The sequence below is a fragment of the Dermacentor variabilis genome, unplaced genomic scaffold (assembly GCF_050947875.1).
Source record: "Dermacentor variabilis isolate Ectoservices unplaced genomic scaffold, ASM5094787v1 scaffold_12, whole genome shotgun sequence".
Lineage (NCBI taxonomy): Eukaryota > Metazoa > Arthropoda > Arachnida > Ixodida > Ixodidae > Dermacentor > Dermacentor variabilis.
In genome coordinates this window covers 35,021,250-35,045,774 of record NW_027460280.1, presented here as the reverse complement: position 1 = coordinate 35,045,774, position 24,525 = coordinate 35,021,250, and the positions used below count along the sequence as shown (strand labels likewise).

The following is a 24,525-nucleotide window of genomic DNA, read 5'->3' as shown; positions in this document are numbered from 1 at the left end:
CACCGCCAGCACTGTGTTTTCGCCGGTTCGTTGCTGTTGAAGCTGAAGGCAGCACAATGGCAAATTCGTTCGCTACTGCGGGCGCTATCTCGAAAGCGGTCGTCTTATTACGGGACGGACGAAGGGACGGTTTTCTCTTCGGGTAAGCATACAAATTAAGCTTAAGGTAAGCCTAGGGTAAGCTTAAGCATTCAGAATTAAAATTTACCTACACCGCCTAAACTCAGCAAATGCAGGCTGGCCCGAACACACCGCGCACCCTGGCACAGCCAGGGAAGCAAAACCAAATCTAGGGCGCGTGTCATGGCGCTTCGGCGAAAAAGTACCTAGAAATGTGGTACGTGCGGGCAGCGCATGGTGGCGCAGCGATCGAGCGCTGGGCTTGGGACCAAATAGAAACACGCTGCCGGGAAACACGGCGGAGGTGCAGATGGCCATTAAGGGGCCCACGAACACAGCTTCGCTGGTCATCCTTCTTCCCAGAGTGGAAGGGCACTGAGTTTTTTATGCATATCCACCACAAATGCGACAGCTTTCTTCACACTTAATTTTTAGGTTTACGCACTGCTCACAAGCAATGACGAAATGCAAACTCCTAATCAGGTAGATGCAAAATGCGGTACGTCTACCAAGAGACATCATAAGGAAGAAGGCGAAGCATGATGCTTGTCGGGGGAAGAATGGTGGTGACACGTGTATGCATAGAAAAGTACTACACATGTCAAACAACATTTAAGAATTCTGCACATCTTCTGTCGCAGGGACGCGCATACTAATTTTTGGAAGATTGGCCAAGAAGGGGCCCAGCCGCACATACCGAATGGCTGAATTAAAGAAAATAAAGTAAATCAATGAATCCGTTAAACGGTGCCACGTCTGCTCTGTACAGACGACATAGATAACGACGTCAGCTTTAGCGTACTCTGCCTAGTAGTGTGGTAGATCTGAGGACGAACAAGACGGCAGGCTGTTTTTGTAATGTGTGGGCTCGTCTCCAGTTTTCGGTGCACGGGGATAATACGGGGTGTTTCATGCGAACATATTCAAAAATTGTTTAAAAATACCTGCCGCAGGTTACACAATTTTAGTCTATGATCTTGTCTACTCGAAGAGGCGGACATTACTTGCACCAAAGATTTTAACGCATAATTGACTAACTAAAATATCACTAATTAAGCTTTTTAACTAATTACCTTATGGTACATATTGTAGTTTACAAATTCTAGCCGGTGACTTCGCAAGAGGGATCCATTTGAAAAGAATTGTGTGCATGAAACCATTTGCGAGATATGCGCCGTCAAACTTGCGGTGAAAATGCACTGTCGTTCCCCTTACTTTTTTAACAGAACGTCGTTTTATGCATTCAAGCACAAAAGTAACTGGAACGCCAATGCATTTCTTAGCAAAATTCGGGAATTAATATTAATTAATATCCTGAGAATTCGTTCGAATCCGCCTTGCGAACTCCCCGGCTAGAATTTGTAAATTGCAAGATGTGCCGTAAGAGGATTAGTTTAGAACTTAATTAGTGATTTGTTGTTAGTTAACCGAATATGTATTTCAATTTTTCGAGCATTTCCACTTCTTCCAGCAGACCAGCTAATGGACTAGAATTGTTCTATCTGCCACGGGCACTTTTTAAAAAAATTTTGAAAGTATTCCCTGAAACACCCGGTATAATTCACCATTTCATTAACAGGTCGGTGTGAGCCTTCGAGCCCACATTATATGTTCAGATTTTATGTAGGATTTCTTTTTGTTACGCATAACTGAGGTAGGCATTGGTACTTTCATTCGGCGCATGTGTAACCTTTGCATATATATTCACAAACGTATCCGCGAAGATACTAAGCGGCCTATCCAGCAGTCACGCCAAACCCAGAATGGTCGGTGAAGAAAGCTTTGCTTAAAAAAAAAGATAACGGGGATTCGGCACTGATATTGGCGCTGAACGCTTTGTAACGTCGCTGGGGGCGACCAAGCCTTTATATTGGCGTACTCACTGACAACGATGACGTATATGTCGCGCGTGGCCATGTCCCCTTTGCTGCCGACGGCAATGCAGCGGTACGGGCCCTGGTCTTCCTTGCGAGCTTCGTGGATAACCAGGGTGCCAGGCTTCTCCAGTGTGTGTCGGGACTCCTGCGGTAATGGCTTGCCATCTGCAAAGAGCAACAAGCAAAGCGTCTGGAACGGACACACTTAAGTTATTGTCACTGCTTAAATAACGATGACATCTACCCACGAATGGGGGATGCGCAGACTTCTTTGTTCACGAGATGGAAACCACACAAAAGAGAAAGTCCATCGTTTTCAGCGCGACCAGATGGTTCCGTTAACCGAGGAGAAGCGGTAACATTTAAGAGAAGCAAGACGCGCGGTAAATATTTTTCTTTACCGCAGCAAACGTGAAAGTGCTGGAGATCGCATTCAGCGTGTTCTGAAGCAGTGAAAGAGGGGCGTTTCTTCAGATACATCTGGCAGCCCTAGCAGCCTAACAGTTTTATGAGTTAGTGTGGATGGTTACGATTTTTCCCCCTCGTTCCAACACTTTCCACACGGGCAAAATATGAGTAAACGTGGTGTCTGTACATGTTTGTTTGATAAATTGTACTACAATATTACCACTGTCAGAGGCTAGAGCGAGTGAGCAAAAATTTTGTTGAGCTCTAGTAATCGTGTTTTTCTGCGGCTGGGGCGGATTCTTCGCGGGTGTCTTCCTCCTTGTGTCTGCCCCGGAGATCATCACCCGCTGCTTCGTCCGTCCTCTCTCGCAATGGTGGGCTGCTCTCAGTCCAGGGCTCCGCTGGCTTCTGCTGTCCATTGTGCACGCCGCGCTAGACCTAGCTGGTCTTCGCAGCAGTCGCTGGACAGCAGTTCCTCCCATTGCTCCGCACTTGGGTGTGATATGATTGGGACTACGTCAGTTTGTTTACATGCCCATGTTATGTGGTATAATGTGGGTTTGTCATTGCACCATGGACATTTGTCCTTATATAGTGTGTTAAGCACTATATATACCTAGTTTGTTATATAGTGTGTTAAAACTTAGCACATTAAGGTTAGGGTATGACCCTGTTTGCAGTTGTCTCCATGCGACAGCTTCTTCCCTGCTAAGGGACTTGTGCGGCGTGGGGTACCGCTTCCTGCTACCTCTGTAACTGTCTAAAATGGCCGAGCACTCTCGGGGTACAGGCGCGGGTTCCTCGAGGCTGTCGATGTTGGACGCTCGGTAATTAGTGTACTCTCGAGCTATCCTATTCGCCTCTTGGTTCCCTGCCGCCCCCGTGTGTTGCGGTGCCCATATGACCTTGTGTGTGATAACTTCCTGTGGTTGTGTGCCTGTTTGTTGTTGCGTTTCACAGTCTACTGAGCAGAGTATGCGGAGTGCTCGGTGACTGATTCTGCCATGCAAGTGGTTGCGGCAGGCTGTTTGCGAGTCCGAGAGTATTGTTAGCGACTGTCTGATCCGATAGCTTTCCGCTGCCGCTAGAGCAACCGTACTTCTTCCGTCTCGACTACCGTGCAGTCTTGTATCGAAACGCTGGTTCTCTCTCGTAGCGCCGAGTCGACGATCGTTGCTACTGCATTCTTGCTTCCCTTTGTCTGGTATATATGGATGCGTCCACATACACTGTTGTTTTTCGGGGTGCGCAAGTTTTCTGGAGGTATTCGGCCCTTGCCTCCCTGCGACCTATATAGAGGTTGGGGTCCATGTTCCTTGAGATTGGTGCTATTTTAAGCATGCTGCGGTACTCTTCTGGGATGGAAAATTGAGTTAGTTCCTAGAGGTCTGCGGATAATTATCATATTCTGCAACTAGATAACCACTCGCACTTTTTATCACTCGCTAAGCTGTCAGCGAAGAAATATTGGCTGTTACCATCTGCCTCATTCCGAATAATCTCTATGGGGATGTGTGGCGCCATAAAAATAAGAGATAATGAGAGAGGCTGGGCGAGTGGTTTTGTCACACCGTCAGTACTTAACAGCATGTTCACACGCAAAGCACGTAGAAGCAAAATATCATCCATGAAGTTAGCGTCTGCAAGGCCACAGTTTATTCTAGAATAGTGAAACTTGAATGCCCTTTGAGTCCCAGCACTGAGGAGCGCAACCTTGGTTAAGTAGATCGCTGAGAAACGTGCCGTTACTTTTCACCAGGAGTGCAAGGTTATCAGAGGAAAGAAAACGAGCTATCAATTAAACATACCTTCATCGATTGCAAGACTCGGCAAACCGACCGACCGACCGACCGACCGACCGACCGACCGACCGACCGACCGACCGACCGACCGACCGACCGACCGACCGACCGACCGACCGACCGACCGACCGACCGACCGACCGACCGACCGAGCGACCGACTGACCGACCGACCAACCGACCGGTATTTGTAGAACAGCGAATGGTGTTCAACGTCCGAAGCCAATATCTTGGCAATGAGAAACGCTGCAGCAAGAAAGGGGGTGCCGGCCCCAGGAGACTTCGACCACCACTGCCGGCAATGAAACGCACTACGCCACTTTCAGCAGCAGAACGCTATAACCAGTGAGCCACCGCGGCGGGTAAAAGCCGACTCACCTGGGACTGATTTCCTGAGGCTTTTCTTTCATAAGTATAGTGCCTCCTACCGGCCAGAAGTCCTCGCTAATGTTATGCACGCAGTGTAATTGGCTGGTGCGTCTTGTTACAAACGGCTCTATAGCACATGAACGGCTTCGTGAATACGGGCCCATGTGAAGTAGGGAAGCGAATATCGGTTATGACCTATGGAAAAAATAAATTTTGTCGTATTTATCGCAAGAAAAACGCCGCTACATCTTTTATTTCTTGGAAATTATTACAAGCTTTATCTGATGAAAGGGACAGAAACCGACACAGGGCTTATAATGTCGCCAATCCAAATAAGGTACATGGCTAAATGTAAAGCAAGGTAAATGATTAGCGCTTGATCTTTCGTCAAGACAGGTTGAATGCGCAAATCCTTTTGTTCATAAATATTTCTGTCATTTGCCATTCGTTTTCGCTAACAGTATTCGCACGCTATCAAGAATAGCCATGGCCTGTGATCACCAATCGCTGTAGCGTACGAAGTGCTTTGCGAATACAAGCCCAGGGGCCTTGTAACGTAAAGCTATTCCAAACTGTTTCTATTCCGTCTCTGCAATCCGCCTTCGACGATTGGTGAAAAATATTTCTGGCTACCCCCCCCACTTGGGTCTGCCTGTTGCGCGACGTCACGAAAACCACAGACACTCCCCATCTGATATGACGTGTACCCACTGATTATACATGATTAGACCGAACAAAAGAAAAATAATTATTGCTGATTGCCGGTTCGGCACGGTGATCTAACGCTTCTGGAAAATAAACGAACGAAAACCGAAGAATCGGCTGCATTCGTGTCTGTTGATGTGCTCGGTACCCATGCTCAAGGACATTTAGTAGGGAATGCGGATGGCTAAGCCACAGACCGAGCTGTGTAACGATCCATTTCATTTGGCCATTCCCTTTTCCCTTCACCATTGGCTTAGACTCCGCCGTTATCGCCAGGATCTGCCAATCGGCGTTACGTAAGATAAGAACATAAAGATAGAAAATGTAACGTATCCTTTAAGCCCAGCAGACAGTATTCAGAGACGCAAAATGACTATTAACGAGCTTCCATTGGTTATTCGGCTATTCGTTAAATGATTTCGGGTTGCGCTGACTTCGCCTTTTTTGTCACGCGAAGTCACATAACTGCGAAAATTCGACCGCGTCACATTGCCGTTTACGCATTAACCATGCCGAAGAAAACCGAAATATGCCGAACAAAACTTTTTTTTTCGGAATAGCCGGAGAGTACCCCGTTCTGAAACGAACAGAACATGTCTGTCCACCAGTCGCTCTGTACTGTCTACTCGAAGCTGCCGACGAGAACGAATTTATTTGCGTGTAATAAAAACGTTACGTGGCAGTATAACCTTGTCGATGCATTTTGACACGTATACGACATCACTCTGCCAACTTTTCTTCGCTGACAATCCGTTTTAGTGTCATTTGTAACCTTCCGTTGCACGCCGTCGCGATTTTCGGCCAGCCTCCGCAAGCTAACCAAGCGAAAGTGGGCCAATCGCAGACGCCGGCACCCCTATCCTCATGCGGTTATCTACTTGCCCTGCGCTAGCACGGTTCCAACGAAACCCTCTCCATTGATGTGTTGTTCACGCCTCTCGTGAGCCAGTTTGATAAAAGAGACCTGTCAAGGTAGACAATGCTATTTGCTTTGAAAGCAAACGAAAGTGACCTCCCATAAACGAGAAGAGCGTTTGATAGAGCGGTTCAAAAAATGCGGAAGGTCAGGCGCCTGATTAATGACGGCACTTTGACGTCATGAGATTGGAATAAAAACAGATTGGAATAGTTTTACTTATCCAACCCTAGGTTTAAACGTATCTTACAAAGGCCATAATTATGCAGCACTGCACAAAAGCAAAGCTCCGAGGCCGAACTTGCAAGGCTCTTTTTATGATAACTGCTTATTATTAGCCGAGGTAGATGACTATACTTAGGAAATGCTTAGCCATGCGAATTGCTTGGTAAATACGGGTCGTGCTTTTAACGTTTGAATTTACCTATTTCAACTTGTACGTGCTTTTTCGTGGCAAAGATAAAGATGGCAATATCATAAGTCCATCAGGTAGATATACATCTTTCTTTGAAAGTAAAGGCATCGCTTTATTCTCAATGATAGGAACTTCGTTTTCGCAACTTTACGGGCTATTTAATATGCAGTTGTAACGAAAATATTCTTATTTCGAATGCTTTCTTTAACAGGGGGAAAAGCAAACAACAAGACACAAATTTACCCTCGCAGTTCTGTGGATTTCAGCAGGTTCGTATATTCTGAGTTCTTGGTGAGAGTGTCATTTCGACAGCAACACGGAGTCGATACTACAAGAGCTGCAAGGCAATTGAAAACGTGACTCGGAAAGTCTCCGCGTGAGTTTGTCATCGGCATGACGGCCCTGTGCTTCATACGAAACGAAACAGTCGTCGCGAAGCAGGTCACAACGAAAGCAGCTGCATCGACCTCCTTTCGTTTGGCGCAACCGGAACGTCTACAACAGGCTTATTTTAAGCCCATACACAGGTTCAATGCATTTATGCATTTCTCTTGCGTGAACGTAGTCGAAACGAAGACGCAGAAGATAGGTAGAGCAAACACTGACGGCAGAGTTGCCTGAAATAGTCGCTGTAGTGGAGTTTACCTGTGGAATAAATTCATACGTGTACCTTTTTTTTTTGTTTACACAAATTCATACATGGACCAATAGGACCATTGGTGTGCAAGTTCGTCGCTGAACTTAGCTCTATACTCGATAATTTCACTTGAAACTCAAATTATGGAAATCTTCCAAGGTACAATGTAGATTCCGAATGAACAAAGCTCTGATAAATGAAACCTCCTTATAACCCCTCTTTTATTTTTACAATTTAGTAGAAGAACTTTTCCCTCTGCACTTGGCGTAAACTGTATGCTACGGCGAAAGGTTTCTCGATTAGTAACGAGCGCCATATGTGCCTTATCGCTAAGCATTCTTCAAACCATTAGGTCAACGGGCACTAGTTATCATAGAAAAGGCCATTTCTGAAGAAAGACGAACAATACCCATGGCAGCAAAATGACTTCGGCGGTGGACGAATGTGTTATTCGATACACATCGCGCGACGTTCAGCTGCACGCTGCTTGCGGCGAACTCATAAATAATGCGAATAGGACAAAACCTTTTGTTATAACACTTAGCTTTGCGAACAGCAGCATATCAGGCACGCTATGAATTTTGCCTGGAGTGACAGTCGGTGAAACGGAAGAAAATTTCCGTCTCCTTTGAGTTTCATTCAAGCGGAACGTATAGTTGCAGGAAATCGTGGCCTCGTTTAACTTTCACCAGCATAACGTTAGTACCTTTCAATGCAACTTAAATACTGTGTGAAGCTGCCGAGATGCAAGCTTGAGAACGACCCCATAACATGCATCCGCTAGCTAATATGTGTTAAGAGAAGTGAAAAATGAACTGCAGCCAAGTTTTCCTACGTGGAATAAATACATAACCGACTGCCTAGAATGCAGAAAATGCTGAGAATTTCCGCACAGAGGTTTCTTTTTCGCATTGCTCATTTGCATAAGGAGTTCATAGGACGCACGGGGGTCGAGAAACGTAAACACGCTCGAGGAAGTTGGCGTGAAAGTAAAGTAAACGCGTTCGCTTCAGTTATGCATACGGATTTTATTCTCGGTCGAGCATCGGTGCGCGGGTAGGGTGGAAGCTCGGAGAGTGGTGTGCTTGCGTAGAGGAATTCGGGACAGAGCCGAGGTAAATCGGGCGCCGCGGAGGGAGAGAACGAGCGGGGACAGTCAAACTTCGCTTCACTCCACGAACACCCGACGGCTCTCCATCAATACGTCCAAACGTCGGGGTGGAACGCTGCACAGGCTGACACTTTAATGCATTTCAATCACGCCAGAGGGTTTCCGCGACATGCGAGAAGGAGGGCCGTGTTTTTCAGCGGCGAGACAAAAGTTAGGGGGGGACAAAAATGGAAATCTCGAAGCGTATATAGGAGCGCGTGCCCTTCCTCGGCCTCTTCGGAAACAAGGTGATCGGCGAAAGAAACCGAAAAAAAAAGAAAGCGTAGGGAGGTGAAATGCAAAGAAAGGAACTCGATTTCGTTAATAACGCAAACACCGCTCGGACACAAAGCCGAACAGAATCGAAACTGGGCGCGCCGCCGCCGAAACGAAAACGTCATCCCCGGCTGTGCCGCGGGCTGCACGACAGTGGCGGGGGGGGGGGGGCAAATCATATTTCAATTACCAGTCCACCTTGGGGCGCTCCAGCCAGTGCGGCGCTGAAAGGAGCTCATTTTCTCGGTTGCAGAAGCAGCAGCGGCAAATTTCGCTCACTAGCCGGTCGAACAACACAAGCCGATAGCTGCACATTCGCAGAAATGAGACCGCGCGAAGAGTGCATGGCAGCGGCCCAAGCAACAACCTGCTGGATGCAGCTTGGTAGAAAAGAAATTGTTTTCAAGTCTTGCGTTTTATTATTTTTTTTCCCGCTTTCGCGATCCAAGCCCACTATGGCTGCCAGTATATTGACAGAAAATAATGAAAAGTTTAATTTGGTCCACTCCGACTCTTCTCTCGTACTTCAATCAGATTTTCGTTTGTTGTTTTCTGCTGCGAAGTCTGGAGATACTTTCAAACCACTCCACCGTATTGCAGGCCCCGACTAGTGATAAAATTGTTTTTTTTTTTAAATCCTGCTGCAGTAGTTGCCTTCTGGCGCTTTTTTCTTCCCTCTCGGCTTTATCACACAGGGAATGGTGCCTCCGACTAAGAAATAGACACGAGGACCTTCGAAACGTATAACTACGCAATATATCGACTCTAAACGCAAGTCTCTATACAGAGGCGTAGTATTCATCGATACGGAGTCGCAAAAAAAAAAGAATCGCGAGTAAAAAAATGAATATCTTGGTTTTTATCTTCGGCTTAGCTCATTACAGAGTGCATTGCGCCATTGGCTGGCGCGTGTTCATACCGTGACACTGCGGCCGCTTGAAAATAACATGTAATAATCAAGTCACGTCAAGAAAACGTATCAGCCGTTCCTCCTACGCCCGGAAAGTTGACTGTCGCTATGTAGGAGCAGCGGACTACGCCGCGCTAGCGATGCTCTTTTAAAGCGTACTGCTTTTAGTACAGCAATGAACGTACGTGCGCGTCTTGTCCCTTATGTTCGTCAGTGTAACACTAAGCGCAATATATTCATGAATGTACTGCTTTTATTTTAGAGCTTTCGATCAGATCGTAAGCTGGCCACGGTGATTCTGGCTTTAAAAGTCTGGTAGTCGACAAGTAATGAGGTTATTTTTGGCGTTCTGTTGAATTACGTGCGCTCTCTGGCATAACCTGGTGAAGAGCACGCATTTCTAGAACTACGAGGACGCTTAATGGTGTCTGTAGTTGACTATATATTTTCTTTCTGCTCACAATCCATAGCGAGGCTCATATGTTCACAAAATCATATCTACCCGCATCGTTCTAAAGGCTCGGATGTATAATATTGCTCAACGGCTGACAGGTTTCGCTTTAGCTGACGCATCGCTTCGTGTTTATTGGCTGCTTATGTACTTACAGGACCTACAGGTATACTAACAGGGTCTTCAGTAAAAACATGTGGAGAGAAATAATGGGCCGCTTGTGGAAAAAGGAAAGTAGGGAGGAAACCGCTGGACGGTTATTATTATTATTATGCATCAACAGACAGAGCCGCGTAAAGCACAGCTGAATGAACAAACTTTGCTGAAATCGATGTAACTTGAAGCAGCTGATTGGAGAACTACTAGCGTAAGTAATTAATTATTAGGAGCTCTGCCTTGAACGTTTTTATCAATGCCCACCGAACAAAGCGAAGTTCGCCGAAAGTGATCGCGAAAAGCTGTAACTGTACTGTTTTTCTGTACTGATTCTTCTTTTCTTGTTTCCTCTCTCTCTCTCTCTTTCTCTCTCTCTTCAATTTTTTTTCTTTTCAGGCACGGGAGTTGGGATCTGGCCGCAGAAAGCAACGTCCTCTTCGTGTATCGACAAGAATACCAGAGACACGCTCGGTCCATCTACTTACATCAAGTGCAGACGTGGGCGAGGGACGCAGAAACAAAGAAAGGAAAAAAAAAGAAATATCCTCATCGAACAAGCATTGTGGGCCAAAGCAATGAAATAGATTAATTACCCGCGTCGGCAGTAAAGATTCTGAAAACTGTTCGACATGTGTGCTTTGATTGCAACTTCCAAGGTCTCCGCTAATACTAAGCATACATAATTTATTTCGAGCTCGGGAAAGTGCATTTAAAATACATTAGAGCAGGTTTTAATCCACCGTTGGACAGGGACACTGTTTTGCTCCGGGATGAACACAGATGTAGGTAGGGAAATATTATATATATATATATATATATATATATATATATATATATATATATATATATATATATATATATATATATATATATATATATATATATATATATATATATATATATATATATATATATATATATATCAGTGAGAATGTGCGCTCGCATCGCAGTTCAGCGAAGTGAAAGTTTTGCCGTGTAAATTTTAGGCAGACAAAGCAGGAGCTACAATAGCTATTCCAATTTTCGCACGTGACAATGTCTTATGCTAGAAATTTCCTTGCGAGATTTAAAGCTGCACTTAAGATAGCGCGCGTTCTCATGAAATTGAATACATTATAGAAAATATAAACATGTACATAATTAATTATTTCCTTCTTTCTTTCTTCACAAGGTCAGCGCAAGAACTGAATTTCCCCGCACATTAAATGCACAGCTTAAAAACGACGAGTGTATAGAGGGTGGTTGCGCGTTCCATGTTCAGACTACACGTACTATTTAAGTCGAGATCAGATGGCTAGGCTGTGTATAAATACCATTTGTTTTGTTTTATCAGATATATTTGGCCTGTATATTTTGTTATCATGGTGCAGGTGTTTCTGCTGTTACACTGAGGCACCGACGTGCCCCTTTGGTAGTAGAATACACAGGAACGAGCTAACTAGACCATCACAGGCATGCTGTCCAAGGCGTCCAATTACTTATCTTGATCTGGCGAGAAAACAAAAAAAGAAAAGACTGCAATGAAATAACAGATGGTTTAAGAAGTCGTTAAGCAAGAAAAAGTAAATAAAAACGTATTCTTTGACTGGTTATTGTTAGGAAATGGTGGGAAATGTTACTGAACAGGAGGGAGCTGGCCAGCGACATATTCTCCGATCGGCCGTCATAGCCGGTAAATGACGCCGAAGACTCGAGCAAAAGAGTACAGCGCAAACCATTATGGTTAGCAAAAAATATATGGTTAGCCAGCATTACGGACAGCCGCCGTTATGGCTAGCCACTATTATGGCAAGCCTTATGCTTAGCCAACATTATGGCTAGTAGATTGTACGCTATTACTGGAACGTATTACGGAGTTACAAGTGAACGGCAAACACACGAACCGAGTGCCGTGCGTATTTTCTGCGCGATATTTACGCGTGGTTCAGTAAAAACAAAATCTGGCAGAATCAATTTTATTGTAAATGTCGACGTCATTGGGATTAGCATTGAAGTAACTTGGGTAACCATGTATGTGCCGCTGAAAATATGGCGCGCTACAATGAGAAAAAAAAAAGACAGTCTAAATTTCTCCGATGCTGGGCAGAATCGAACACACGTCACGCGGGTTCCTCAAGGACATCAACCCGACGCTTTAGCAGGCTGCACCACAAATGCACTGGGTTCGTGCCGCTCTTCAATGAACATCTCGCCATCACTGAGCATGTGCCACTGGGTGTGCGGCAAGCGAGGGAACAACTCTCAGCGTTCGAACGCAGCCTCGCTTCTTGTCTTGGAGGCCACGCGCGGTCTCCTCAGCAGCGCCACTAGATCGCACAGCGGGTCCAGAAAGAAGCGCGAGCTCGACTGGCGCACGACGCGTTTCTCAGCGTTCGCACGGTTCGCACGCAGTGGTTTGCCAAGCATTTCGGAGGCCACGCGCAAGCTTCGCGGCGGCGGCGCTAGATGGCGCCGAGTGTGCTTAGGGAAAAGCCGCGTCGTATATGTATACACAGACAATCACGTCTGAATGTATACTCACACACGTGCTACGGCGCGGACTTTGACAGAATTGAGCTCGGCTGCATGCACGGCCTTGTATACAGACGCGTCTCCGCGGTGGAAACGCGGTGCTTCGCTGCGTTGGTTCAGTGTTAATCGCGTTAACGTCGACATTCATCGTGAGATGCGTTCTGCCGGAATCGTTCTTTCCGTGACGGAATATTTTAAAATAATTTCTGAAGTTTGAACGAAGAGAACCTGTGGAAATTGTCATTTTTCAAAGAGGAAAGACTTGCGAAGTGATAACTGCATAAGACGGAATTAGGAAGCGCCACTCGTCGGGGCAGCGCTTCAAGATATGCTTTTCCGCAGTGCGTAATCGCAATTTTCAAAGTACAGCAACCAAATGTAACGGGAGCGCGAAGGTGTACATAAGTATCTGTCAGGTGCAAGAACTTTCCGCGAAGTCGGAGGTCGATCGGTTTCACCGACTCTCAACAATTCTGCAGATCTAATTGCGCATTGTTCGGTGGCCGCGATTTCTATGGTTTGATTGCACCATGCACCGGTGTGCCGCATCACTGATTAGTTCACTGATTGTCGCACAGAGTGATTTACTTTATTGGTTCCGTGATAGGGGGGATATGATATTTTGAAACTTTACGCTGTGAAGACACGGCGCCGCATACTGGCGTACGTAGCGGGAAATGCGAGTACTATGGAAATGCGAGTACTATAGACATACTTCTACAGCGCGTAATAAAAGCACGAACAGCAGTATTAAAAAAATTGAACTTCTGAATATAGCAGACTGTTAGGTACCGTAGCCTCTTCAAAATTAAACTCATAACTTAGGGCTAAATAATTGAAGCGAAGCGCACCATCGTACACACACAAACCCTGTGCGGCTGAAAGAAACAGATTCTTTCCTTGATAAACATGTTGGTGGAGGTATTTAAAAGCCAGTGACTGATGCTGCTGAAATATTTCCCAGTTTTGCAGCTTGTCCGCACAGACCAAGCACAATGCACAGGCATCCTTAGCTCGGCCGGCTGTTCCAGCGGGTTGTTCCGGCGCTGAAAGCCAAGCACTAGCCGTGCGCATAAATCGAATAGAAAAAAGAAGCAAACAGGCATAATTTTTGGTCGTGTTCGGAAGACAGACGGGTGCAGAAAAGATCACTGTGCGTCGATGAGACGGGTGACACACATTCCGACGGGGCGGCTGTCAACACGACAAATGTATGCACGCGTCCGGTCGGCCGTCAGATTCGCGATTCCCTTTGCACGTTGCTATGCTGTTGCGAATAAAATTGTAAATGCGGGTATACCTTAAACGCGCGTTCTTCTTGAAGCACATATGGCGAGAAAAGGAGAAAGAAACCAGCCACAGCAGCCGGCAACCGACCTGCTGCCCGCTTTTGCTGCCTTTTTGAGCGTTTTCCTCTGGGCAGCCATTTCCTTAGTCGGCGATAGAGAATGGAGAGCGAAGGGGCTCAAAGAAAGGAACTCTGGGGCGGACAGAGTGCGCCTCTGCGACACCGTGTAGCGCAGCTCAATTCCCGACTCTCCACTAATACGCGGATCCCTTCTTGGAGGCGCGTAACGAGAGGAGAGCAAAGCTCCGAGGCACTCGTTGCACTCCTTAATATTTTCTTTTTTTCTCTTCGTCTGCCGAATATTTTGGTTTTGCATAGCCTTGAACTCCCGGCATATCAGCGCTATGGACGAATGCAAATTTCCCTCCTCCAACCGCCAATCAGACGAAAATGGCAGGGTGAGAGGAAGCGCGATTAGAATTGCAAAACGCTCATCGCGATCCTCGCTTTTCTGTGTGGCGGCCATTCGCAAATTTCAGTAATTTTGTTTTGTTTTGTTTTTGTTTCTCGCTGTCTCGTATGCGAGTCGACTTCTATGTAGCTCTGTTCTGCTGCACGCCATTTTGGGTCCATCCGGACCACGAAAGACCGACAGCTCTAGTAACTTTGCTGTCTCAGTTTTGGGAGTAGCGCGAATAATTTGTCACCCCCTCTTGCGGCCTGCCAAAATCCGGAGGTGATCCGATAAAAGAGCCAAAAAAAAAATGGCGAAGCGACGGCGATAAGATAAATCGCGCGTATGGTAGAAACGCTACTCTTTGTAGAGGCGAGCATGAAGTGACGAGGCCGGCGTAACCGCGAGTAAGTCAAAGCAAAGGCGAAAGCAGCCAAACAAAACGGTGCAGGATGGGTCTACTGAAGCGAGAGAACGCTTTCGCCAGAAGTGCCAGCTATCGGGATCCCAGCGTGTCGGCCTGTACTCGCTGCAGACGTAGAGAGGGCGCGCTAGGCCATATGTTTTAAGTAAAGAGCCGGATGCCTTATACGCCCTCAAAGTAAACACGTTAGGTAGCAGGAAGACGGTGAGGGAGAACTTCGTATAAATTTATATCTCAATGCGCGCCTCGGCGTGAAGCGAAATTTCGGCAAACGGGTCTTTCCTCGGTCCATGGAACGAGGCACGACGCGTTCGCTCGGTTCTTTCAGCGCCGCTCTGCTCGCGCCTCGGCTTCTGCCGTTCATGACGTTGAGAGAATCCGGCCTCCAGCAGGCGGTCATTTATTCTCCGCGCTGCACCCGTACCACGGAGCATGGCGGGGATTTGGAACGACGCAGGTTAAGGCGAGCGAGCTTTGGAGCGGAATTGCATTACTCCGGCGCGCGGCGCAGAGAAGTAATACTTTATTGCCGAGGAGTTTTACGTTCCAAAGCCGCGCCCGGGCTACGAGAAACGCCGTGGCAGGGAGCTGCGCACAAATGTTGACCGCCGGTGAGGTTTTAACTTGCGAGATAATTTCCGTACTCGCGTATTTTTTGCATGCCGTCTATACATGGAAACGCTGCAGGCGCGCAAGAGACCGCGCCGACTCGACGACTGGGCGGGTTTTGTCGTCTCCATTTTCACCGGTTACCTGTGTCCGCCTCCTCGTAAGCAGAGCGCCACGGGGTTCAGCTGCTCAGAAAATGCGCGAGCGCACTTTGAAGACACACTCGCCTCTCTCGACGTGCACGGCATCGATGGGGTGTCCCACGACGGGGCAGGTGAGCGTGAGCGGCCTGCCTGCCACCACGGTCAGGTTGCGCGCGGGCCGGATGAACGGCGGCCCGGTGACGCTCAGGCGCGCCGTGTGGCGCGCGGCGCCCACCTCGTTCCGCGCCACGCACGTGTAGTCGCCGCCGTCGGTGACGGCGAGCGCGCTGATGTTGACGTAGCTGACGACGAAGGCGCCGTCGGGTTGCACGAAGTCGCCGCGCTGGACGTCCCGTCGCTCGGCGAGCGGCTCGCCGTCCACCAGCCACGAGACCTGGGGCAGCGGCGACCCGGTGGCCGTGCAGCGCAGGGACACGCCCTGGCCCGGTTCGTGCACCTGGGCCGTGAACACGTCCGGCAGCGCGGGGGCCACCTCTGCAAGCGCGCGCGAGTCCGTGCGTCACTCGCAGCCGGCGGCAAACGCGGGCTGCTCGTCTCGACAGGTACCGACGATGTCGGGCTTTAGTGCGCTGCTTGACGTATACGTCAGACTGACTGTCAGATTTATGTGCGCATGACTTCTCGTTCGGAGGATAAACCAGCAGGCCTGTCATCGCTTGACGGAAAGAAAGTGCAATGACGCCGGCGGATTTGTTTCCTAGGGCGCTATAACGTGACGCTATTCCAAACTTTTTTATTCCAATTCTGCAATCAGTCCTCCGCGATTGGTGAAAAACCTTTTTAACCACCCCCACTTCGCCTAGCTCCCCATCTGATATGACGCGTACACACTGATTATGCATCATTGGACCGAACAAAAAAAAAAGTTATTTCTGATTCGACGCGTTTTAGCCATTAACCCATGGCTATCGGTCAAAAGTTTTTGGGCTGCACCCACTTCACCTGCCTGTCACTTGACGTCACAAGACCGCGAAAACTCACCGCGTCAGAGTGACATGTACGCGTTAAAGATGCAATAATATGCCGAACAAAACCGATTTTTTTTTCTGAATAGCCGCAGGCTGCCCCGTTCCGAAGGGAATAAAAGATGGCTGCCACCAATCGCTCGGGCACTGGCTACTCGCACCTGCTGGAGAGCATGGGTTTATTTGCGTATAATAAAACTTTTTGCGTGGCCGTGTAACGTTTTTCAGCACTTTCGGCATGTTTACGACTTCGCTCTGCCAGCTCTTCTTTGCTAAGGATCCGTTTTAGCGGCATTCTTAACCTTCCGTTGCGTGCCGCCGCAATTTTCGACCAGCCACCTCAAGCCAAGTAAGGGAAAGCGAACCGATCGCAGACGCTGTCACCACCCTCTTCATCCGGTTATCAGTTTTCAATGCACTGGTTCGGCCCCATCGAATCGCTTTCCACTTGAGCGTGCTCCTCACCTCTTGTCAGCCAATTAGATAAGACAAGCCGCTCAGTGTAGGCACTGTTATTCGTTTTTAAAGCAAACAAAAGTGACCTCCTATAAACGAGGAGAGCGTTTGATTGGCCTGTTCAGACAACCCTGCGGGTCACCGCCCGATGCTTGCGTCGGCGGTTACGCGAATTCGACGGCAGGAGATTGGAATAAAAACATATTGGAATAGTCTTACGTTATAGGGCCCCTTGTTTCATACGAGGATGAAAAGAATTTATAAAATCCTGTTAAAGTGCCGCCAGATTTACGTGGACTTAAGGTGATAGAACACGGGCACGACAGGTAGCCGAGTCGATCTGCTCAAACATCTCTCTTCTGTAGGTGGCTCTAGCCGTTCAGGGCGACGCTTGTCCTTTTCTCTATGCCACTGCCTGCTGTACAGTTGCAAGATACAGCGATCGGAATGAAAGGCTATATGTTTATAAAGGCTGTAAGATATAACAGAGGATATCAGAAAGAAACGTGAGCCACACATTGCTGTAGATCTTTATTGAGTTCCGCACTAGTCATGACCCCGCCGTCTAGAGTATTATCAGTGTGGTCTTTGTGAAAATTTTGTTATAAATTATTAGGTGTGCAAATTTTAGGAAGTGTTCCGGCAGCACAGATTTTGGATTAAACCCGTGCTGGGTTTTACAGATTTATTAGTTTTTTAGATAAAAATTGAATTAAAGCCGACTGTAATATCTCTTTTGGCGAGATTTCAGCCTATCAGTAGGCAACAGTGATGCTCGTCTTGTCTGTCCTCTGTGTATGTATGAATGTGCGGCCTTCTAATAGCTACGGTGCAGTGTGCTAGAATATAAGGGTAGTGCTTCGCACCAGCGGAAACGGGGACAGGTGAAGCCGCCGACGGAGCTATACATGGAAATCGACGCTGCGACGCCTGGTGTGCCACAGGGAAAGCGCATATTGCTACACACGCAAAGAAGGGATGCCGCGAACATGCACAGCGAGCACCGCGGCGTCGCACACAAACGGAAATGACGTGAACGCGGACGCTACACTGATCTCGACGGTACGACGCCGCTCTTCTTCGCATGTGTAGCGATATGCGCTTTCCCTGCGGCACACCAGGCGTCGCAGCGTCGATTTCCATGTATAGCTCCGTTTCCAAGTTGACATCGGCGGCTTCACGCTCCCGTCGCCGCTGAGCCCACTACCCTTATATTCTAATAGACTGTAGCTATGGTTCATCAACTCGCTCCATAATAAATACCTATAGGATATCGGTAGTTGCAGAGTTGAGCTACTGCCGACACGCCATAGGATGAGGCCCTATGGAGTTTAATGTGTTTGACGCGACAACCTGCGTGATGTGACCTGGTGTTTTACTATTGCTCGGTAGCTAGACCCGGAAGCTGTGCACAACCGACTCGTCTGCCGGGGAAGCACATAGAGCCCGCTCTCCATCGCACGTGTGTCGCGAGTGATTCACCTTCGATGAGCAGCAGGGCGTGCCCCTGCGCCGAGTCGGCGTCGTTGGCGACGAAGCACTGGTACATGCCGGCGTCGGCGCGCCGGAATCCGCTGACGTGCAGCACGAGCCGCCCCAGTTGTCGCACGCGGTGGTCGGTGAGCAGCGGCCGCTGGTCCTTGAGCCAGTGGACCGAGTGCACGGGTCCGCCGGCGTACGTGCAGTTCACCGTCACGTCGTCGCCGCTGCGCACCGTCAGCCGCTTGGGCATGATCTCGGCCCGCAGGGGGGCTGCGCCAGACAGAGAGAGAGGAGGGGGGAAAGCGGCATGAATGTCGCGCACTGGGCGGTGGGGGACACGTCGACACGCACCGATTAAGTCGCGGCACACGGCCACGTATGAAATCACCACCTATAAGTGTCAATATATTTTACAAAAGAAAGTCAAGAAAGGTAAACGTATTTGATCATGAATTATTACGAAAAAAAATTAAAAGAGGAGGAACGTTTCTTTGTTTGCCTCCAAGAGTGGCTCATACCCGCTATGGGGGATTGGCAAAGAATCGGGTGAGTTAAGAAAATGATCATACGATCCCTTAGCAGACGCACTATTGAGAACTTCTGATAGCTAGAAAGAATGAAGTCAGATAAAAATTTCAGAACTTAGTGAGGCAATAGTCCTGATTCAATTATATATCTTAACACAGCTGCACCAACATACCTATGATAATGCCCCAGAGAAGAGACTCCCAAACACAGAATATCGGGAATCGTTATATTCAATCCAGCACCATGGGATTTTCCTTCTAAAGTATATTTTCTTAACGATGAAAAACGGCGACATGGTGGGAAGTAGTTCTCTATTGCCTTATCCTCACTACAGTATGAGCACAAGGAGGAGGTGGTCAGACCAGATCGATGCAGATTATAGTTTAATGTAGGCATTCGCCATAGGAGTTTGGTAAACAGGAGTTCAACTTTTCTATTCCAGCAGAAGTTTCTGCTCCAAGGAAATAGGAGGTATCGGCAGTCAGTTAAATTTGTTAATTATAGATTTCAAGAGTTATGCATGACAGCACGTCTCCTGAACCTAGCCGCAATTATGAAAGCTGATACAGGAAAGTTCGAAAGAATTGGACCATTAAGCGCCGCTCTCGCCAAGCTGTCTGCTAATTCATTCATAACTAATCCTTTATGACCAGGCACCCATATCAATCTAATTAGTGTTAAGTGCAAAGGTAATAAACAATGAAATCTACGTGAAATTTGTGAGCCACTATTTGCAGTGAGAGCCGAACATAAAGAATTTACTATTATTACAACTTCGGAGATTGATAAGTTCACTTCTCGTAGAGCCAATGCAACCGCCAAAGACTCAGCTAAATATACTGGCGTCGGGAGAAAGCGGAAGAAAAAATCCCAATTACACATTTTTCTTCTGTTTGCGATGCATCTGTCGCTATGATGGCGTTTATTCTTAGCTCCGATGAGTGACTGAGCGTCTTTTTTTTTTTTTCAATGAGGGATTTTGTAATAGGTAATTCAATATACTGTTTCGCATTGCTTGGATTTATACCATCAAGTATATCGAGATTCTCTTTATCACTGCCAATAGGAAGGGATCTCACATAATCGTACATCTAAGGGACAAACAAGCGGGTGTACGAACACGACCTGAGGAGTGTGGAAGCGAGGCCAGGAATATTGAAAAAAAAATATTAGAGGTTGAGAAATGTTATAAGTTTATCGGGGAATCATACATGTTTAAGGACGTTCGGAGCGCTAATAACCAAAATATACACATAAGAGACGGTAAGGGAGCTTCTAGGTACAGTAAATTGTTGGAACGAACTTTGGTAAACCAAGGCACAGGCGTAAACCTTCCCGTTGCAGATTTGGTTTGGTTTGATGCCTACGGATATGGTTGTACCCACTACGGGGGATCGTCCATGAATTGGGTGGCAGTAGGTAAAAAGTGAGGAATACCTTAATAACATTTTGTAATTTAAGAATGATATTAAATGAATGCTAATCGCTAATATCAATTTTCAGGCTAAATTATTAATATTAACTCCAAACTTTAAAATAATATAGCCCATTCCAGAAGAACAAGGGGTGCAAAGAAAAATGTTTCACTTTGTTCTCGTCGTCTTCGTCCAACTGCACTCACTGGTATCCCGCAAAGCGTTTGAGATTGAATGTACGTGCTCGTGAGGTGGGCCAGAAAGCTCTGACAAACATTTGCGAAACGGCGAAACCCGTCGTGGTGTCGTAGTGGCTTTGGAGTGGCGCTGCTGAGCGCGAGGGCGCGGCGGCCGAATATTCTTTTCAATTGGCGCCAGTATGCCCTACAGCATAAACCAAATGAAAATATATATAGCATCTGTTTCCTAGATGAAGTGCAGTAGCGGCCGGTGCAAAGGCCCATACGTCCAGCGCGTTAGGTCAGGTGGTCTACCTGGGTGGTAGCCAAGGCCGCGCAGGTGGTGGGTGCGAGGGCCGAGTTTCGATGGCGGTGAAATGCAAAAAAAAAAAAGAAAAGAAAAGAAAACGCCCGTGTACCGTGCGTTCAGTGCACGTTAGAGAACCCCCGGGGGGTCAAAATTATATTTGGCACCTAAGTTTTGGCACCTATAGGACTAAGATGTTTTTATTCAATTCCTGTTTAATTCAATCTAAAATATTACAATCTGCACGCCCCTGGAGATAAGTAAGTGTGGGTTTCAAGAAGAGAGGGGTGGGAAGAGGGTGTTTTTGGTGCTTCTCTCCTGCATAGTTTCCCCATGGCTGTTTTAAGGGATTTAATTATGATTATGCACGCACCATTCTTACATCTGCTAACTCTAGAATCAAATGTGTTCCCAACCATCAATCAAACTTCTGACATAACTAACCAAACCATGCCGAGCACGTGGTTTACCGCGCTTTTGAACATCCAGAAATGTCTATATATATATTTTGCAGAGCGATTAGTTAGCGAATTAGTTAAGTTTTCCTAAACTTTTAAATTATGCATAAAACAGAGCTGCACGCATTATTTAACGGCTTCAGTATGCCGTGTGGCAACCCATGCCGTGCCGTATAATGCCGTCGGGCAGCCCAAATGGAAGGCCTCTCACAAAGTGCGTTAGCGTGTCCAGAAACGATCAAATTTTGTTGTCTCTTCGAGGTTTTCCTTTACCCCGTAATATTTATTTCAAGTCTCCGAAGGAAGTCCACTAAATAAAAAGACGATGTCACTACGCCTTTACTCGCCTGGAATGTAGCAACCAACATAGCTAGACAGCTAATACGCCAACAACGCCATTGGAAGATGAAAAACCGCTAGGTTAGCAGCCAGCGAACCCGCAGGCTGAGGGCCAAAGCCGACTGGAGCTCTCTTGTTCGCTTCATCCGTGGCAGCAGGAGGATATGATTCGCTGAACCCACACATCAGAGTGCTTTGACCGAACCAGACATGTGCCAAGTTACCCCATTTTTTTTTTTATTTCGCAGGCTTTCTTTAGAACCCGCAAAAATGAGTCAAATAAACGATGAGCTCATGATAACTACTACACTGCGCGTTTTCGAATGCACCGGCACAGCCCCTTTTGAATGTATTACTTAATCTCTAATATGATTGCATAACATTTCACGTAATCTTTAAGGAGCAGTTTGCTAGGAGAGCTGCATAAGTATTCTGAGCCGTTCCAGCTGACAACGCGTACTATGTCGCCAGTCTCGCACATGCACGAAGTAGCATTTTGCTTCCAAGTTTGATTGAAGTTACGCGAGGCAGCCTTGAGGTGTGCTGCATTTGCTCACTGACGCACGCAGCGACAAATTGGTGGCCACACTGACAAACTGCATTCTTCTGTATCTTATTATTGTTTTTGTTGTTGTTTCTATTGTCTCGTTAATTTTTCGAGCCATTGAAAGCTTGTCAATGCCTTCCCTTATGTAATGCCGTCGGGCCTTTAAGGTGAAAATAAACGCAAGGAAATGAAATTCATGGTACGGAGAGGCAGGCGTGCAAACTCGTACACAAGTAGAAGACAAGGAGAACCAAAGACCAATATTTGGCAACTAACGAATTTCTAAGCAAGCTAATGAACCCTTCCTTCGTGGTTAACGAATTAGCTTCGTCGTGAGGACCACTTTACACTCTGTTAAATTGAAGAGCGCAAAATATGATTCACCGTGAACTGTAATACGCGTCGTTTCGATACCTTCGTCTGATTTGCTTCATTTTATGGGGATTAGTTGGAGCAACACAGAACACTTCCTGCCCTCTTTTGGTACTTCACATTCTGAGCAGCCAGACTCCTCGTTTATTTTTGTCCCTAACCTTTTATGCTAATGTGGCTAGGCCATTTACACAATCCTTTAATACACTTGAATGCAGAAAAAGGGCGGTCGAGTTCATACAGGATGACCCCTTATGTAGTCAACTAATGCACGTGACCATAAATTTTGGCTCCCCGCAAAATGTATTTTTTATTCGTAGAAACTGTAAGAAATTTGATGAATATTCCAGTAATACTAAGACCAAATGCTTCTGATGCTTTTAAGTTTCTGGTAACTTTTTACAATCATTAATAAAATATGTCATCACATATTTTCTCGTTAGAACTTTTTTTGTGGTTCTGCAGCATAGGAAATTTAAAATTTGAACTGCTCAGACAGAACTCGATGCGAATAGTTGGTAAGCCCAGACGTTCAGCTAACTTTCCAAGCTGCTGTGAGATCACTATCAAGCTTTTTAACAGGAGTGTGGCCCTGGCGTGCTTATACGCCCCGTCCCTTCATTTCCCTGTTGAATGAAATGCAAATTGTATCAGCTAATATCGCTATCACTGCCCTCTGGGATACTACACGAACTTATGCTCAATGCGCCTCATTTGTAGCAATAAAAAGCAACATTCCTCTCTTAATAATTTACTACTTGTCGGCGTTATTTGCGCAGTAAGCGACTTCTTCTTATTAAGGAAAAAGTATTATAGCGGAATCTTACATTGCGTGTCATTCCAGCTATGCAGGTGATATTTCATGGACACCCTATGAAAGCAGCAAAGAATTACATTTGCGCTTAATATTATTTCGCCATTTTTTTTAAACGCACCGAAGAAGCGCCTTTTTTCGAGAGTTTCATGGTGAATACAGATATCGCGCTTTATCGTAATGCAGCTGTCTGTAATTAGTTTTTGTCTCATTATACTTTCATTAGAGCCTCCAGTGGGGCACTTTTAACCTTTAGCTCTCGTGTACTAGCCTTGGTTTAGGGAAATGTCTACCTGTTGAATATGTAACAGGAAACTATTTTTCTGAAAAGCGTGTCTGAGAAGCATTGGCAAAGCGCTAAAACGTTGCGGATTTTTAAACACTGCAATTCTTTTCAAAGAGGAGCTTTCGTTGCCTCTTCCCTGCACTTTGTGGGTGCTGCCGGCTGCTGTCCTACCGAGTAGACAACTTGGGTCACTGGGTATGTGGTCATTCTTGGCCAATCCCCCATAGCGAGTTTGTGCCATTGTGACACAAACATTATCAAAGCCTTAAATGTATTTAGAGATTTACCTGTGCCATACGCGCCTTTAATCAACATTCTTTCAACAAGCAATGAACATTGCCTTTGCCCACTCAACACAGACGGCTAACCAACGACGCTGTGCTCCTGTCATCTTGCCATCCTGTCACCTCGCTAAATCAAACAAGCTTCGCGTCATGTAGATGGCAACAGTGCGTTGAATTCCCGTGTTTTTTTTTCTTTTTGAAGTGTTAGATCGAAAGCGTAACTGTAGAGGTTGCTGCGCCGCAGTAAAGGAACCTACTCCTCTGACTACTGTATTTAGCTTTGTCTGCAGAACTCCATTTGAAAGGTAACTGTTTTTCTATTTTTTTTAATCTCAGTCACTAAGCAAGCAAGTTGCATCTCCTGTTTTCTGGGCAGTTTAACATTATACCGCCAAACAGCACCACTCGTGTTTATTCTACTCAGCAAGTAATGAATTCCAGAGGCGAATTCA

General features: G+C 46.6%; 1 protein-coding gene across 1 annotated transcript in view; it reads right to left on the bottom strand.

Moving 5' to 3' along the window:
- The window catches only part of LOC142566232 (cell adhesion molecule Dscam1-like), a 706,104-nt gene that overhangs the window by 121,101 nt on the left and 560,478 nt on the right, over positions 1 to 24,525 (bottom strand). The window contains exons 7-9 of the mRNA XM_075677073.1: positions 18,545 to 18,814; positions 15,705 to 16,115; positions 2,004 to 2,162 (exon numbers count right to left, since the gene is read on the bottom strand). Coding sequence (XP_075533188.1) covers positions 2,004 to 2,162; positions 15,705 to 16,115; positions 18,545 to 18,814 — 840 coding nt within the window. The remainder of the gene's footprint in view (positions 1 to 2,003; positions 2,163 to 15,704; positions 16,116 to 18,544; positions 18,815 to 24,525) is intronic.